Here is a 17,050-nt window from a genome sequence, read left to right on the forward strand (position 1 = left end):
AAAAAAAAAAAAAGTTTATGATGGACTACGAACATAAACACGAAAAGATCGGATGAAAATAAACAAAAATTAATTCTGATTCAAACCATTCAAAATATCATTTTTTTTTATAGAAATCTAAAAAATAAATGGCCTTTTAGAAAACTGTCTCCATTCTTACGGAAAAGAAAATTACTATGTTGCCTTTGTACAGATTTCTTTATATCTTTCTCACATAAGAAATAGTGGGATCTATATTGACACTTTCCTAACTATGTGGGTCCCATGTGGACCCTATGGATGATATTTTTTTAACCCCTCATTGGTGTAGTGTGCAAATTCCCTCTTGCACTGCCCTAGTAGAAAACCCTCCCCCCACTCCCCTTCCCTTTTTTTTTTCCCCCTTATTTGTAATGTCATTTCCCTCTCCTTCACTTAACTTGCAACTAGGTGAAGCCAAAGTAAAATTCTTGATCAAACATCCATGGTTATTCCATACATGGTCGTGCCCATCCAACAGTTCGGTGCATGACCGTGCACATAACCTTTTGCAATAAGAAAAATCCAACTTTAAAAGATTAAGGTCCATGGTTTGTTCCCAAAATAATGATCAAAAGGACTGATTAACTGTTCTACAAGATGGAATTCTTTTAGGTCGAAAGTTGTCTAACAGTCAAGTATAAAATGGACAATATGTTGAAGTGGTTAAATTTCAGCTTTGAACAAAAAGGGAAGCAGCTAGAAAGTTTGTTAATGTTTCAAAATAACCGAGTTACACCCATAGTTAAAACAAAAGGAATCTCCATATTTAAGGACATCTAACCTTGGATTAGCATGGGAAAATGCATTATTGTGAGGGTTGGGAATTTATGCTAATACAATAGTCCAATTACATGGTCACATTACAAGTAGAGTTTCATCTGTGTCAAAACCTAACCCAAACTGATACAATGGACCAAAACCAACTGAAAAAATCTGAACCTAACCAAACCAAACCTTGAGCAAAGTACCTATTTTTTAATTTTATTTTAGTACCACATCATTACCTTTGAGGAAAGTACCTCTTTTTTAATTTTATTTTAATACCACATCATTACCTTTGAGCAAAGTACCTCTTTTTTTGGACGGTCCGAACCCAATTTTTTGTTTTAGGCCTAATGATGTGGTACTTTTAGTGTTACTATTTTTTGGGTGATTGAGAAAGAATCTCACTCCATTAACCTTAACTCCTACAATGATGTGAATTTGAACCAACGGTTCTTACACCTGAAACCAAAACCAAACCGAACCAAGAAGTATACTCATACTCATACCGAATTTGGGTTCGGATCAGTTAATTTGGCTCAATAATGGTTTCGTTATTCGGTTTTGGTTCCCAATTGACACCCTTAGCACTCAGTAGAACATGCTGATCCGTTCCTTCTTCATCTACTGGGCCGGCCAATGTTTGTTCAACAACCCATCAGACAAGGTTGACCTTCGATATGCTTATTTCTTTAGGGACATTCGTGGGATCCAGAAGTATGACTTGGGTGGAGTTTCCTATGCCTACTTCCTAACTATGATGGACCACTAGGCCTGGGGTGACCCCAATCTCTATGGAGCCTCTTACATCCTCCAGGTATGAGTTACTTGATGGTATTTATTTTATTTTTCTTTGCTTTTGCTCCATGTTCTTATATTAGTGTTATATTTCAGCTTTGGGCACATGAGCATCTCCACTTCCTTTGCCCTTCCCTAGTAGGCGGGGAACATGATAGATTTCTTGTTACTAGGAAATGGGGGAGGGGTGAGATTGTTCGAGGGCCTTTGCCCCTACGACTTCTTTGTCTCCTTATACTTGCATTATTTCTTCTTGTTGGCTTTGTTTCATTACTAATCTTTGTCCTTGTAGGTCTCCTGGACTCTCTTCCAGACTATGGACTTCCCTGTGGTTGAGGAATGGATGAGGCTAGGAGGCTCACTGGTCTCTGCGTCCTATTCCGAGGTTCAGAGGGTCCAACATGGTACCTTGGGGAGAGGGTGGTGAGGCAGTGGTCTAACTCCGATAGTCCCTTGGTTCCTTGCTTCCCTCCTCCCTTAATGTATAGCCCCAATACCATCTCAAAGGAGGATTTCGAGGCTACTGTGACTGGGATGTGGCAAAATTACTTTGTAGATTCAACACTCAACTACAGAGAGTTTCTTTAGCAGGAGACAAAGTTCTTACCCTTGACTACTGAGGGTCCTCAGGTAAGCTTCTTGGATTTCCCTTTATCTTGAGTATGATGGTTCTATAGATGACACCACTATCTTCCTTTCAGTATGATTGGTCAATTCCCTTCCCTGGCTTCCATGTTCCTGGATCTACGGGTACTTCTACGGAGGGCTTGGCTCACGTGAGCATGGGGCCGGTTCACAGCATGGCTGAGGGGCCCTCTTCCATCTTTGGCTTCCCAAGGTGGACGTACATGGATGCTCGTGATCCCTTAGTGCAGATGATCCTACTGAGGACTCCCATGGCTGATGAGGGCATGGGCCTCCCCATCGCCTATGATTTTGTAGGTTATCTTCCCTTCCCTATTATATATTTTTCTTTTCAACTGGATTTCTCATTCTTTGTCCATTATAGGTCTCTCCTACTATCTACGCCGAGTCCTGCCGAATGATCCAGAGTTTCAACATTTGTTTGTATTGTCACACAGAGCTTATTTGAGACCAAGTATATGTTGAAACCTTGCTTTTCCATTTTTCTTGGGGATCTTGATGAGCTTTTATTGGCATCTCTTATTCTTTGTTTGGAGATTGCCAACCTTCGGCGCGAGGTTGGATTAGCTTAACCCCGGGTCTAGAGGTGGAGGATCAAACGTCGGCCCCACATTTACTGTTGATGACCTTGACCTGTTTGGAGGTGATGATGGACAGTCATAGGACCATGATCTTTTTTGTTTATTTTTTAACATGATTCTTTTTGTAAATTTTTGTATATTTCTGGGAAGATATATAAATAGGATTTATCTTTTGAAAATATTATAAATAGGATTCTTATTTTTTGTGTTCATTTTTTTTAAAAGATTATAAACATGATTATTTTTTCTTGTAAGTTGAGTTACTTATTGAATTTTCATTTCATGTGGATGATACACGATTTTGTTCCTTGGATTTCCCACCATCAAAAGGTAAACTAATACAAGAATAAACTAAATACAAGAATAAATAAGTTATGTCAAACCTTTATTACATATCCTAGGAAATACAAAGTTTCATTTCCAAATGTTGGCCAGACTTTCATTACATATTACAGAGATTACAGAGTAAGAGGTCTTATCTCTTTACATTTGCCAGATCTTAGCAAGAAAACAGACAATGTCAATAGACAAATCCTATGGGGAGTAAAAAAGTTCTCAATCTTCTCAGGATCTCCATGTGGGAGCCGATACTGCCGCTTGATGTGCAAAGGGAGGTAAAATGATGTATGAATTAATCCCATCAATATGTTGTAGTTGCAACAAAGGGTCTTCATCAAGAAGCCGGCTTGCAACCACCAATGGCAACCCCAATTCACGTTATCGCGAGTCTTTCCTTTATTGGTAGTAGGATTAATTTTGTGATTTCAATATTAGTTATCTTCTTAGTAATTAGTTATCCATTGGTTTCAATGGTAGTTATATTTCCCATACAATTATACAATGATTCATTGCAAACTTTATTTATCTATTGATTTCAATATTAGTTATATGTCCCTTACAAATTATAACATGAACATATCAAATCAATTTCTTAATCTAGTTGTTTACTTTTTTGACGTGGGGAAGATGATTTAAGTATTTTTACTGAATATTTCGTCACTATAGATTATGAATGTACAATTATATTGTGGTTCAAACCTGAGAACAAACCGATCTAAATCGAAAATAACCCAATATTGAAAGACCAAAATAAACTAAAATTATATCGAACTAAAATTGAAACCAATAAAAAAACCAAAGTGCCACAACGATTTGGTTTTGATCCCCCTCACACCATACCATACCATACCATATTAATGTAGAAAATTAACATCAATAGTGTGATACCCTACTTTTTAAACCTGGTCTAAGTACACGGTTGATCCGGTTTAACCATGCAGGACCCGAACCAGAGGGGATTAAGGTAGATTCCTTATGGACCATGATGGCAAGGGTGACTTTGAACACAGGTTGGCCCGACAAGTCCGAGCCAGTGTCATAGGAGACGGGTGTACCCAAGCCGTGCACATGCACGTATCATAAGGCCATGTACGGGTAATGCCGGTATGTAGCTGTATCCTAAAGTGCATACGTAGAATATACCTTGTGCCGAGAGTGATACACTCCGAGAGTCGAATTTCATCAAAATCCCACTTATTGACAAAATTTTGGCTCTCAGGTGGGTGGTCACAGGCAGGCGCATCTGCCCACCTGAGTGACCCACCCATATGGTTACTAGTTGTTTTAAAAAGTATAAATAACATTATTGCGTTTTTCATTTTCTCATTTATTACATTAAGGAGTTTGGTGAGAAGAGTAAAGAGGAGAGAGAAAAGAAGGGAGAAAAGAGAACGGAGAAGAAGAAAGGGGAAGGAAGAGGAGGAAGGAAAGGATTTAAGCGGCACCAAGGTTTGATCTTCCCATTCTGAAGCCGGAAGAGTGATCCCCAACGCGAGATCTACGATTGGAGGTGAGCAAAGGCTATGCTTCTTAAACTTTCACCAAACCCAAGTAAAACCCTTGATTTGGGTAGAGTTTCTTGAGATCTTGTAAATCCCACTTGGGATGATGAATCTAAGGTTTAATAGAGGGTCTATGTGTTGATTTTGAAGGATTTGAAGAAGTGTTTACAAGATTGTGAAGCATTGGTGATTTCTTGAGCCAAGAAGTGATTTTGGGGTTGTGAAAGGGATTCTTGAGCAAAGAAGGTAAGATGGCTTTTCAATCCTTAAATCTAACTTAGATCTAGGTTAGAATCATCTTATAAGACCTTGAATGTGTGGAAAATATGATTGAAAAAACTCCATTTGATTTCCCAAAAGTTGGGAAAAGTTTCAAGGAAGAAGGCAAGTTTTCGCCCTCTCAAGTGGGCCGAACAGCCTGCCTGAGAGGGCAGGCCCTCTGCCAGGACCGGTGGACCGATCAATGGGCCGACCGATGGGCCAAACAATCGGCCTAAGAAGACCGGTGGGCAGACCCACCCGCCTGAGAAGACAGGTGGGCCGTAACAGGTGGGCTGTCCGACCCACCCGAGAGGCCCCCAACGTGATTTTTATGTCCGAATGGACCCAAAACGGACGTGCAACCTTCTTTTATGATTCTAAACATGATTTAATCATCAAATCTTGTTAGTTTTGACGCCAAGGTGGTGAAATGCTAATCCCCTTCACTTATGATAGGTTCACAAAAATTTACATTTCTCGCGTCGGATCTCACCCGTACCGAGCGTGAGTCTTTGTACACAATAAGTAAGTGGGGAGAGGATGTTTGCTTTTACTTTAAGGCTTGTTTGGCATCATTCAATTATATATATACTAGCCATGTCATCATGCAAATTATGTGTAGCTTAGTCATCCTCACATGATTATGACATGTGTGTTGTGTTTACTTTCTCAATGCTAAATGATCGATATGCTTATATGATGAATGATGGAATCATTGTGCATGATGCATTATTAGACTGGATGTCGTAGTCGGCTTGGAAACGAGTGCATTGGTGGCCCGTGGAATGGGACGTGGTGGCACTATGCAATCGTACTATGTTATATAGGAGCATGCGGTTTAGGATTATCATCTTCCCATGCTACGACCCTTCCCAACAGGGGTTGAGGTGTTGGGTTATCACTTGGGGGGAAGCAGTGGTCGCGGGTGTCGGGTCACTGTGGCGGTTAGACATACGCCCGGCTGGTCATTAGGACAGTCGACAACCTCAATGGTATATTCAAGAGGGCCAATCGTACTGTTTTTAAATTGCTAGAGTCAGCACCTTTACTTTCTATCAATTACTTTTATGTTGAGAGCCGGTAGTCGGCATGCTTTACTTTTTCGAGTACTCACGGTGGGCCTTCTCTGACAGCCCTATGGGCATATCGCAGGATGGAGTTCGTGGCTTGTACCCGGAGCATACACGCACTGTGGTTGTAGTAGCACCAAACCAAAGACTTAGTAATGTTGTTTAGGTGGATGAGATTTAAAATGAATTGGATAGCATATAGTGCATATGGATGTGATTGTTGTGTGGTCTTTCTTTTCACTTAGTGAGCTAGTGAGCTCATCCCACATGTACACCTCTTTTAGATGATTTTGCAGGTCACCCGCATGAAGATCAGGGGTCGGGTCCTACAGTTGAGTTTTTCGATGAGGATTGGTGGATCCCCGGGGAGTATGAGCACGGTACGGATTGCACGTGCAAGGGCTGTGCTGCGGGACCGCAGTATTGACGTCGTATAGAGTTTTACTATTTAATTCTTTTGATGACCGCTTTTTGTGTACTTGATACGTGAATTGTTATTCTTTTTGTATAAATCTCATGCCTGCGGACCCATATGTATTTATATATATACAACAATTTGGGTATCAAGTATATTGGGGGTATTTACAGGTAAATTAAGTCTTCCGCTGAACTTTTGAACGTTTATCTTAGATGTGTGTATGCTATGGTTAGGTACTACATCAGATGATCCTGGCAGGTTTGGGTTAACCAAAGTTAACCCAGTCACCGGTCCGGTTCTGTGTGAATGAGGTGTGACAACGGTGGTATCAGAGCGTGATGCTCTATCCACTCACAACATACCATTTAGACCCCATAGAATCTATAATAGGAAATGGGATTGGGTAAATGTAAAAAACTTTAAAGAGTTAAAAAAACCAAGAAAGAAAAAAAATGGTTGCATTTAATTATTGCATTTCATGATATGCATGAGAGAAAGTTTATTTAGAATAAAAAAAAGATTAGTTATTTGATTTCATAACCCATCGAGTACATATTAACAAAATTTCGGCAGCATAACGGCTCTAAAACAAGATTTCTAAATTTTTCATACATAAGCACTTGATAGACAACATATATATACAAATAAGCATAATCGATAAAGGCTAACTAACGTTGTTACAACTAAATTACAATAAGTCATCAAGTATACAGAACTAACCACAAGTCACCAACAACATCATAACACCATACTAGCAAGTCCAACTACAGAGAAAAGTATAAAAAAAAATAATAATATAAACAACATAGAGACAAGTAAAAAGCTAATTTAGATTGGCGAGTTAAGTCCTCAGAGACCCTCGTCATCGTCTAACTCTACTACTCCATCCCTCCTAGGCCTCGATCTAACGTTGAGCCGATGGTCATAGTAATCAAACCTTGAATTCACTAGTTGTATATCCCTTCGGAGTTGGAAAAAATCCGTTGAAATAGCGTTGGCCGTTGTGTCCAAATCCTCGCCCAATCTTAGGAAGGAACTCTTTAATGTAGCCTGCCTTTCTAAGATATTTTCCTCTCTAGTAGCACTCTCATCTAGTCTTCTCAGAAGCTGATATTGCCTATCTTTCAAGGCCCTTATAGTAGTCATCATACTCTCAAAGTCAAAAGCACCACTCTCAGGTGGTGGGGCTCTATGTTGTGGGCATGCTGCCCTCGCAAAGTCAGGATCAGCGTCTCTCGAACTAAGAGGATCCTCCTCGAGGATATCCTCGTCTAAAAATTCCTCCTCGAATTGAGGAACATAATCCTCATCTTCCTCACTAATTTCCTCCTCCATGGGGACATCCTCCCTGTGGGCATTCCTCCTGTCCTTGCCTCTTTGAGCTCCTGCTCTCTGAGGTACATCCATAAGAGCTTGGAGACCCATCCTTTGTAGGTTTCCCCGGTCAAATTTGTCCGCTAGAGTCTTTCCCTCCTCACCATTCAAATCCACCCCAAAGAACTCAAAGATCCTGGTGAGGGTCCTACCATAAGGGAAACCGCCATCCTCAAGATGTGTGGTATGATGCTCCATAGTCATAAGCATGACGTAGGGTAAGCATAAGTGCTCGGCACCTCCCTCCAAGGCCTTATAGATGCAGAAGGCTATATAGGCCGCCATGAAGCCTACTTGGTTGCGGTGACCTCCTCTAGGGAGTAAATTAAACTGAACCAAGCGAGCAAATACACGAGCCTCCGGGTAAAATGTCATCTCGGAATGTGAATGTACCTTGCTGCCACAAATGGTCTCGTAAATGTGGTCCTGCATCTCCGAACTTAAGGATGGGCCCACGGGCTTACTCCTTGGGGGGCTATAGAATTGATGCCCAACTGATGAAATATCTAAAATACTAGCAAGGGTGTCCATAGTCAAGCGAATATTCACCCCCTTCACCATGCTGGTGATTGAGTACTCCCCATACTGGTAAGAGATCTCCAAATTACAGCAGAATCTTTGAACCAGTTGTTCATAACATGGACGATCGATGTTAAGGATGGATTACCAACCCAGTGCAGTAAATCTCTCTTGAAGTTGAATCTTGTTGAAATCACTAATTACCACGGTCTTCTCCATCATCACAGACCTCTTTAGAAAGGTCTACCAATTAGTTTTCGCCCTCAAACTCCGGAAGAGTCCCTCATCATAGTCTAAAGGATCGAAGGGGGCATGTCTTTGTTGCCTTATGCGAAGGGCTGGGGAATTAGTCCCTACACTTTTCCGTTTAGAAGTAGTGGCCCTACGTCGATTGGAAGAGGATGCAGGTTCCTTGCCCTTGTGAGAAGACATCCTAGTAAGAAAAGAGAAGGAATAATGATAAGTAAGGATGTTGCATAACAAAGGAAGCAAATAGGTGGGTGAGCAAGCATATGTAAATGCACCTAAATACATAATGTGGATTATTATAAAAAGAGGAGTGGTTAAACCATGGAGAAATGAAGAGGAGGAAGCCCCCAAAACATGACATCCACTAGCATGTTGCAAAATATAAAAGTAACAAAGGCATATAAAGCATGACAAGTGAGAAGTGATGGAAAGCCTCATGAGAGTTTCCTCAAATGGGGTAATTGGTGTCAAATAATGGAAAACTCCAAATTTCAATGTGCAAGTTCAATCTAAGAAAATGAAAAATCTCATAATAGTGTAGAACTTGAAGCTTACATGTCTATGAACGAAATGCCTATCATTATACGATCAAGATTATGCAAAGAAATTTTCTATTATGATATTGAGGTGCAAGGAATGAAAGAGATTCAAGTTGTTCACAAATATGAAATGATGTGAAGAAAATTATAGAAACCCAGAAATTTTTTTCAAGAAACCCAACACAAAAGAGATGGATTTTCATGGAGAAGAGATGGATTTTCATGGGAAAGAGATGGGATTTCAAGCATATACAAGTTTCCATGATCTCTCCAACTTTGTGAGTGCAAATCAAGGATAAGAAATCTCAATGAGTTGTTAGTTGGGGAGGAAAGGGTAGAGATAGAAGAAAACCCCAAATTGGAAAAATAAGGGCATGGTTTGGGATTTTCTCTCATAGATTGGGTAGTAGAGCCCAAAACTACGAATGAATCACAAAGAAAGTATCATATTCTCATGGAATGATTGTTCTATGGAAGGAAACATGAAAGAGATCAAGTTTTTAGGAGCATAAATGGATTCAACCTCTAAAATACATGTTCTAAGAAGAGAAATGGAGAAGAGACTTACTTGAGAGTGAGAGGAGCTTGGATCTTCCAAAATCTATGAAATCGTTGAGTGAAAACGCGAGCGGACGTGCCAAGAACCCTCCAAAAATCGCCCTGAGTGAGCAAGGGGGAAGAAATGGGAGAAAGAGGAGGAAAACAGGGGCTTAAAAAGCCCCTGTGCGTATTCACCTCGGGTTAGACCGACAGGCCGACCCGAGCTGCCCGCCAGTAGACAGCCCGCCGGTTGAAAAAAAAAAAAAAAAGAAAGGTATTATATATGTATAGGATATTGATAAAAAAAATGGAGTTGAGTGGGACCGTCACCCTACTTGTTGAAGCACTTGCACAATACTTTCGGGGTTAAGCTGTGACTAGTTGCAAGACATCATACACTATAATACCCCGTGTGTTGGCATATGATTGTGTGCTGATGTAAATTCTAAGGTACTTAACCAATGTTTGTGTATGGTATGTTCCAGGTGTAAGGACACGATGGTACGTACTAGATCCAGTAGTAATGCGCGAGGTACCTCACGTGGTCCTCGTCCGATCGGTCGACCACCAAATCCTAGAAGGTCCCGCTCTATGGGGCAAACCCCACTCCCACAACCTCAAGAAATCTTGGATAGGGGTGGCACAAAGGGACCCACCTGTGACTACACTTCCGGATCCTCCACCGATCATCACTCCGGGTGATGTTGCAACCATAATCCAGCAGTCACAACAAGCCTTTCAGCAACAAATGCTCCAGCAGTAACAGGAATTTATGGCTACTATACAGCAACAGTTAGACGTTCCTTAACCCGGTCAACATCCCCTGATAATTACTCCACAAGACCCACCTGTAGGGTCTGATATGGGGCCACAAGCTGGAGGTACACCTCCAATCCCACCACTCAGCATTCCTCCGTATATGGTGCCCCCTCCATACCCTTACTATACGGCATATGCACCCAATTACCTGTCGACAAATAATACGTCAAGGGTAGTGGAATCTTTCAAGAGGAATCTGCCACCTGTATTCTCTAAGGTGGGAAGTGATCCTCTAGAGCCGGAACAGTGGATCCAAGAGCTGGAAAAGATATTTGAGGTAATTGAGTGCACTGAGGCATAAAAGCTTATTTGTGCGGGGCTACAACTCAAGAATGAAGCCAACTCTTGGTGGCAAGCCTCTAAGCCTATATTGTTGGCCGCACATCCAGAACCCATATGGGAGCAGTTCAAGGAGTTATTTTTGGCCAACCATTACCCTCGTAGCTTCAGAGATCGTAAAGAGACGGAATTTATGGCCTTAACTCAAAGGAATAAGACTATCATTGAGTATCAGTAGTAGTTTGAAAGCTTGTTCCATTTTTCCCCAAGGCATATGAGGTAAGCTAAAGAAAAGGCTGCAAGATTTCTGAAGGGATTAAAGGCATATATTGGGTCAGTGCTCGAGGTCTTAGATTTGACAGATTATGGCCAGATTGTGCAAAAGGCTAAAACCATGGAAGATAAGCAGAAGAGAGAACCGTCCCTCACACCTGGATTGTGGAAGAGGACTAATCCATTTCCGGACATGGGCAACTCATCTAAGGTATACCGTGGGTTGTATAGTTCTGGGCCTACATACAGACAACCCTATAGGCCATCTGGCTACCTTCCTCGACCAGCTGGTGGTCCGTGCTCTACCTCTTTTCGCCCAAATACTAGTATGGTGGCTACAGTCACAAGGCCACCTCATCCCCCGTCTACGTCAGGTCAGGTACAAAGGGGCCCTGCCCCAGTCTCGGCGTCATAGATCCGTTGCTTTAATTGCCACTCCTATGGGCATTATGCTAAAGACTGTCAGGTCAGACCAACCTTACCAGCCAGTCAACCCTCAGTATACAGACTTTCCTTAACTCGGGGCAATCAACCGCAAGGAAGAATGTATGCCTTATCAGCTGAAGAAGCTGAGGCCAGCACGGAGGTGGTAGCGGGTACATTTTAATTTAAGATTTCCCTTATGCTAAATGTTGATAACCTACTGTACTTATATGCATTGTTGCACTTGGTGTTCTACCTATATCGGGTATACCAGCTTATGTCTTGTTCGATTCAGGAGCTACACACTCATTCATATCTAAGAGATTTGCTGAGAAACTTGGTATGTCACCCAGGACACTAGATTATGAGATGATTGTTAGTATGCCTACCGGCAAAGTTACATAGTTGAAGGAAGTGTATGGGCCCGTGCCCAGTGAAAATCAGTGGGAAGAAATTGGATGCACAACTCATTAAATTCAACGTGAAGAATTTTGACGTTATACTGGGCATGGATTGGTTGTTGGCCCATCGAGCTAATGTGATGTGTGCCAAAAAATTAATTAGGGTGACAGATGATGAAGGAAAAGAATTGGTATACCAAGCAGATAAAATGAAACGGGCTAGAAAGGTCCTCGTCTCCGCTCTTCAAGCAGTAAAGTTGTTGGAGAGTAGATGTCAGGGTTAATTAGCATCGGTACTTGATGTTGATGCAAAGGTTACACCTTTAGAAGAGGTAAAGGTGGTTAAAGAATTTCCCGACGTCTTTCCAGATGATCTGATACATCTACCGCCTGATAGGGAATTAGAATTTGCCATAGACTTGATTCCTGGAGCAGCTCCACTGTCTAAAGCTCCATACAGGATGGCACCAGCCGAATTGAAGGAGTTATAGATGCAGTTGCAAGAATTATTGGAGAAAGGGTTTATTCACCCAAGTGTTTCACCTTGGGGTGCCCCAGTTTTGTTTATCAAAAAGAAGGATGTCAGCTTGCGTATGTGCATCGATTATCGGGAATTGAATAAACTAACCATTAAGAACCGGTATCCATTGCCACGCATTGATGATTTGTTTGACCAACTACAAGGTGCAAAGGTATTTTCAAAGATAGACCTTAGATTAGGCTATTATCGGCTCAAGATAAAGAGTGGCGACATACCCAAGACAGCGTTCAGGACTCGATATGGTCACTATGAGTTCCTACTGTTATCTTTTGGGTTAACCAATGCACCGACAACATTCATGGATTTGATGAATCGAGTATTCCACGATGTCCTTGATAAATGGGTAATTATTTTTATTGATGACATCTTGATCTACTCTAAGACAGAAGAGGAGCACACTCAACACCTGAGGATGGTGTTATAGAGGCTGAGAGAACAACAATTGTTTGCCAAATACAATAAATGTGAATTTTGGCTTGAGCAAGTTGGATTCCTGGGACACGTAGTGTCTGAGGCCGGAATCGAGGTGGATCCTAATAAGGTAAAAGCAGTAGTAGAGTGGGACAACCCTAAGAATGTTACTGAAATTAGAAGTTTCTTAGGTTTGGCTGGATACTATCGGCGCTTCATTGAGAATTTTGCTCGGATCTCAGCACCAATGACTAAATTAACCAAAAAGGGTGTGAAATTTGAATGGGTAGAGGAATGTGAGAAGAGTTTTCAAGAATTGAAGAAGAGGTTGGTGTCGGCCCCTGTGTTGACCATCCCTGAAGGCACAGGTGGAATGACAGTCTACATTGACGCTTCTAAGGTTGGGTTGGGTTGTGTTCTCATGCGACGCGGTAAGGTGATAGCGTATGCATCCCGACAACGAAAGGAATATGAGAAGAACTACCCCACTCATGACTTGGAACTAGCCGCAGTCATTTTTGCCCTAAAGATTTGGTGACATTATTTGTATGGGGAGAAGTGCAAGATTTACAGTGATCACAAGAGCCTTAAGTACTTTTTCACCCAAAGAGATTTGAACATGAGGCAGAGGAGATGGCTCGAGCTCATGAAGGACTATGACTGTGACATTCAATATCATCCTAGCAAGGCTAATGTAGTAGCAGATGCGTTAAGTCGGAAGGCACAGACTGTGTCACTCTCATACTTAGCAGTCAACCCACCACTCGTACAAGAGGCGACGCTAATGGATGAAACCCTCTTATATGAAGGAGCAACCTTAGAGCTTGAACATCAACTAGAAGACCTTGAATGGTTGACTGTATCCCTGGTAGCCCTACAGGTGCATCCGTCTATTAGGCAAGAGGTGATAATGAAACAACCTTTGGACCCTAAGTTGCAACGGATCAAAGTTAAGATTCAAAATCAAATGATGAACGACCCTGATTTCGTTTTAGCCAGCGACGGGGCATTATTGTTTCGAGGTAGGTTGTGTGTGCCCGATGATTTGGAGATACAAGATAAGATAGGGCCGGAAGCACATAGCTCTGAGTACTCACTCCACCCAGGAAGTACAAAGATGTATAAAGACCTTAAACAAAATTACTAGTGGTCAAGCATGAGAATCACAATAGCCCTATATGTGGTGACTTGTCTTACATGCCAAAAAGTAAAAGCTGAGAGGCATCGACCTTATGGTACACTTCAGCTGCTCCCAGTACCAGACTGGAAGTGGGATAGGATTACAATGGATTTTGTCACCGGACTACCCTGAACACCTAAGGGGATGGATGCGATATGAGTGATAGGTGATCGACTTACTAAGACTGCTCATTTCATTCCCATCAAGACCAAGTTCTCTATGGCCAAGTTAGCACAACTTTATATTGATAACAAAATGCGCTTGCATGGAGTGCCAGTGAGCATTGTGTCAGATAGGGACCCAAGGTTCACTTCCAGATTTTGGAAAAGCTTCCAGCATGCTTTGGGATCACAATTGAGTTTGAGTACTGCTTTCCACCCACAGACTGATGGTCAGTCGGAGCGAACCATACACATATTAGAAGACATGCTCAGGGCATGTGCAATGGAAATGTGTGGTAGTTGGGAAGAATATATACCCTTTATGGAGTTTGCCTATAACAACAGTTACCAAGCTACAATTGGGATGGCTCCATATGAGGCATTATATGGTAGGAAGTGTAGAACTCCTCTGTATTAGAATGAGGTNACATGATATCTACTAGCACATTGTAAAATAAAAACGAAACAAAGGTGTATAAAGCACGGCAAGTGAGAAATGATGGAAAACCCCAAATCTCAATGTACAATTCAAATCTAAGAAAATGAAAAGTCCCATAATAGTGTAAAGCTTGAAGCTTACAAGTCCATGAAGGAAATGCCTATCATTATACAATCAAGTCTATGCAAAGAAATCTTCTATTATGACATTGAGGTGCAAGGAATGAAAGAGATTTAAGTTGTCCACAAGTATGAAATGATGTGAAGAGAATCATAGAAACCCAGAAATTTTGTTTTTCAAAGAAACCCAACACAAAAGAGATGGGTTTGCATGGAAAGGAGATGGATTTTCATGAGAAAGAGATGGGATTGCAAGCATATACAAGTTTCCATGATCTCTCCCACATTGTAAATGCAAATCAAGGATAAGAAATTTCATTTGAGTTGTTAGTTGGGGAGAAAAGGGTAGAGATAGAAGAAAACCCCAAATTAGAGAAATTAGGGCATGGTTTCGGATTTTCTCTCCTGGATTGGGTAGTAGAACCCAAAACTACGAATGAATCACAAAGAAAGTATCATATTCTTGAGGAATGATTGTTCTATGGAAGAAAACATAAAAGAGATCAAGTTTTTAGGAGCATAAATGGATTCAACCTCTAAAATACATGTTCCAAGAAGAGAAATGGAGAAGAGACTTACTTGAGAGGGAAAGGAGCTTGGATCTTCCAAAAATCCAGAATCATTGAGTGAAATCGCAAGTGGACGCGCCAAGAACCTCCCAAAAATCGTCCCAAATAAGCCAAGAGAAGGAATAGAAGAAAAAAGGAAGAAAACAGGGGCTTAAAAGCCCTGTTCGTTTTTCGCCTCGGTTAGGACCGGCGGGTCAAGCCGAGCTGCCTGCAGATGGGCAACCCGTCGGTGGACAGCCCGCTGGTTGGGAAAAAAAAGGGGTTATATATTATATATATATAATATTAAAAAAAAAAGGGGAGTCGAGTGGGACCATCGTCCTACTTGTCAAAGCATTAGCACCATATTTTCGGGATTAAGCTGTGGCTAGTTGCAAGACATCATACACTATAATACCCCATGTGTTGGCATATGATTGTGTGCCGATGTAAATTCTAAGGTACTTAACCAATGCTTGTGTATGGTATATTCCAAGTGCAAGGACACGATGGTACGTACTAGGTTCGGTAGCAATACACGAGGCACCTCACGTGGTCCTAGCCTGGTCGGTCAACCACCAAATCCTAGAAGGTCTCGCTCTGTGGGGCAAACCCCACTCCCACAACCTCCAGAAACCTTTGATCAGGGTGTGGCACAAAGGGACCCACCTGTGACTACACTTCTGAATCCTCCACCGGTCATCACTCTGGGTGATGTTGAAACCATAATCTAGCAGTCACAACAAGCCTTCCAGCAACAAATGCTCCAGTAGCAGCAGGCTTTTATGGCTGCCATATAGCAACAGTTAGACCTTCCTCAACCCGGTCAACATCCTCGGATAATTACTCCACCAGACCCACCTGTAGGGTCTGATATGGGGCCATAAGCTGGAGGTACACCTCTAATTCCACCACTCAACATTCCTCCGTATATGGTGCCCCCTCCGTACCCTTACTATACGGCATATGCACGCAATTATCCACCGACGAATAATATGTCAAGGGTAGTGGAATCTTTCAAGAGGAATTTGCCACCTGTATTCTCTAAGGTGGGAAGTGATCCTCTAGAGTCGGACCAGTGGATCTAAGAGCTGAAAAATATATTTGAAGTAATTGAATGCACTGAGGCACAAAAGCTTATTTGTGCAGGGCTACAACTCAAGAATGAAGTCAACTCTTGGTGGCAAGCCTCTAAGCTTATATTGTTGGCAGCACATCCAGAACCCACATGGAACCAATTCAAGGAGTTGTTTTTGGCCAACAATTACCCTCGTAGCTTCAGAGACCGTAAAGAGACGGAATTCATGGCCTTAACTCAAGGGAATAAGACTATCCTTGAGTATCGGCAGCAGTTTAAAAGCTTGTTCCATTTTTCCCCTAGGCATATGAGGTCAGCTGAAGAAAAGGCTGCAAGATTTCTGAAGGGATTAAAGGCATCTATTGGGTCAGTGCTCGAGGTCTTAGATTTAACAGATTATGACCAGATTGTGCAAAAGGCTAAGACCATGGAAGATAAGCAGAAGGGAGAACAGTCCCTCACACCTAGATTGTGGAAAAGGACTAATCCATTTCCAGACATGGGCAACTCATCCAAGGTATACCGTGGGTCGTATAGTTCTGGACCTACATACAGACAGCCCTATAGGCCATCTGGCTACTTTCCTCGCCCAGCGGGTTGTCCAGGCTCTACTTCTTTTCGCCCAAACACTAGTACGACGCCTACAGTCACCAGGCCACCCCGTCCCCTATCCGCATCAGGTCAAGTGCAAAGGGGCCCCGCCCCAGTTTTGGCATCACAAAGCCGTTGCTTTAATTGCCATTCCTATGGGCACTATGTT

General features: G+C 41.9%; 1 protein-coding gene across 1 annotated transcript in view; it reads left to right on the top strand.

The window, feature by feature from the left end:
* Nucleotides 1-2,798, top strand: part of LOC122091534 — a 12,364-nt gene extending 9,566 nt beyond the window's left edge. The window contains exons 9-12 of the mRNA XM_042661546.1: nucleotides 634-656; nucleotides 1,874-1,966; nucleotides 2,283-2,519; nucleotides 2,664-2,798. Coding sequence (XP_042517480.1) covers nucleotides 634-656; nucleotides 1,874-1,966; nucleotides 2,283-2,519; nucleotides 2,664-2,798 — 488 coding nt within the window. The remainder of the gene's footprint in view (nucleotides 1-633; nucleotides 657-1,873; nucleotides 1,967-2,282; nucleotides 2,520-2,663) is intronic.
* Nucleotides 2,799-17,050: the final 14,252 nt, after the last annotated feature.

This window comes from Macadamia integrifolia, chromosome 10 (assembly GCF_013358625.1).
Source record: "Macadamia integrifolia cultivar HAES 741 chromosome 10, SCU_Mint_v3, whole genome shotgun sequence".
Lineage (NCBI taxonomy): Eukaryota > Viridiplantae > Streptophyta > Magnoliopsida > Proteales > Proteaceae > Macadamia > Macadamia integrifolia.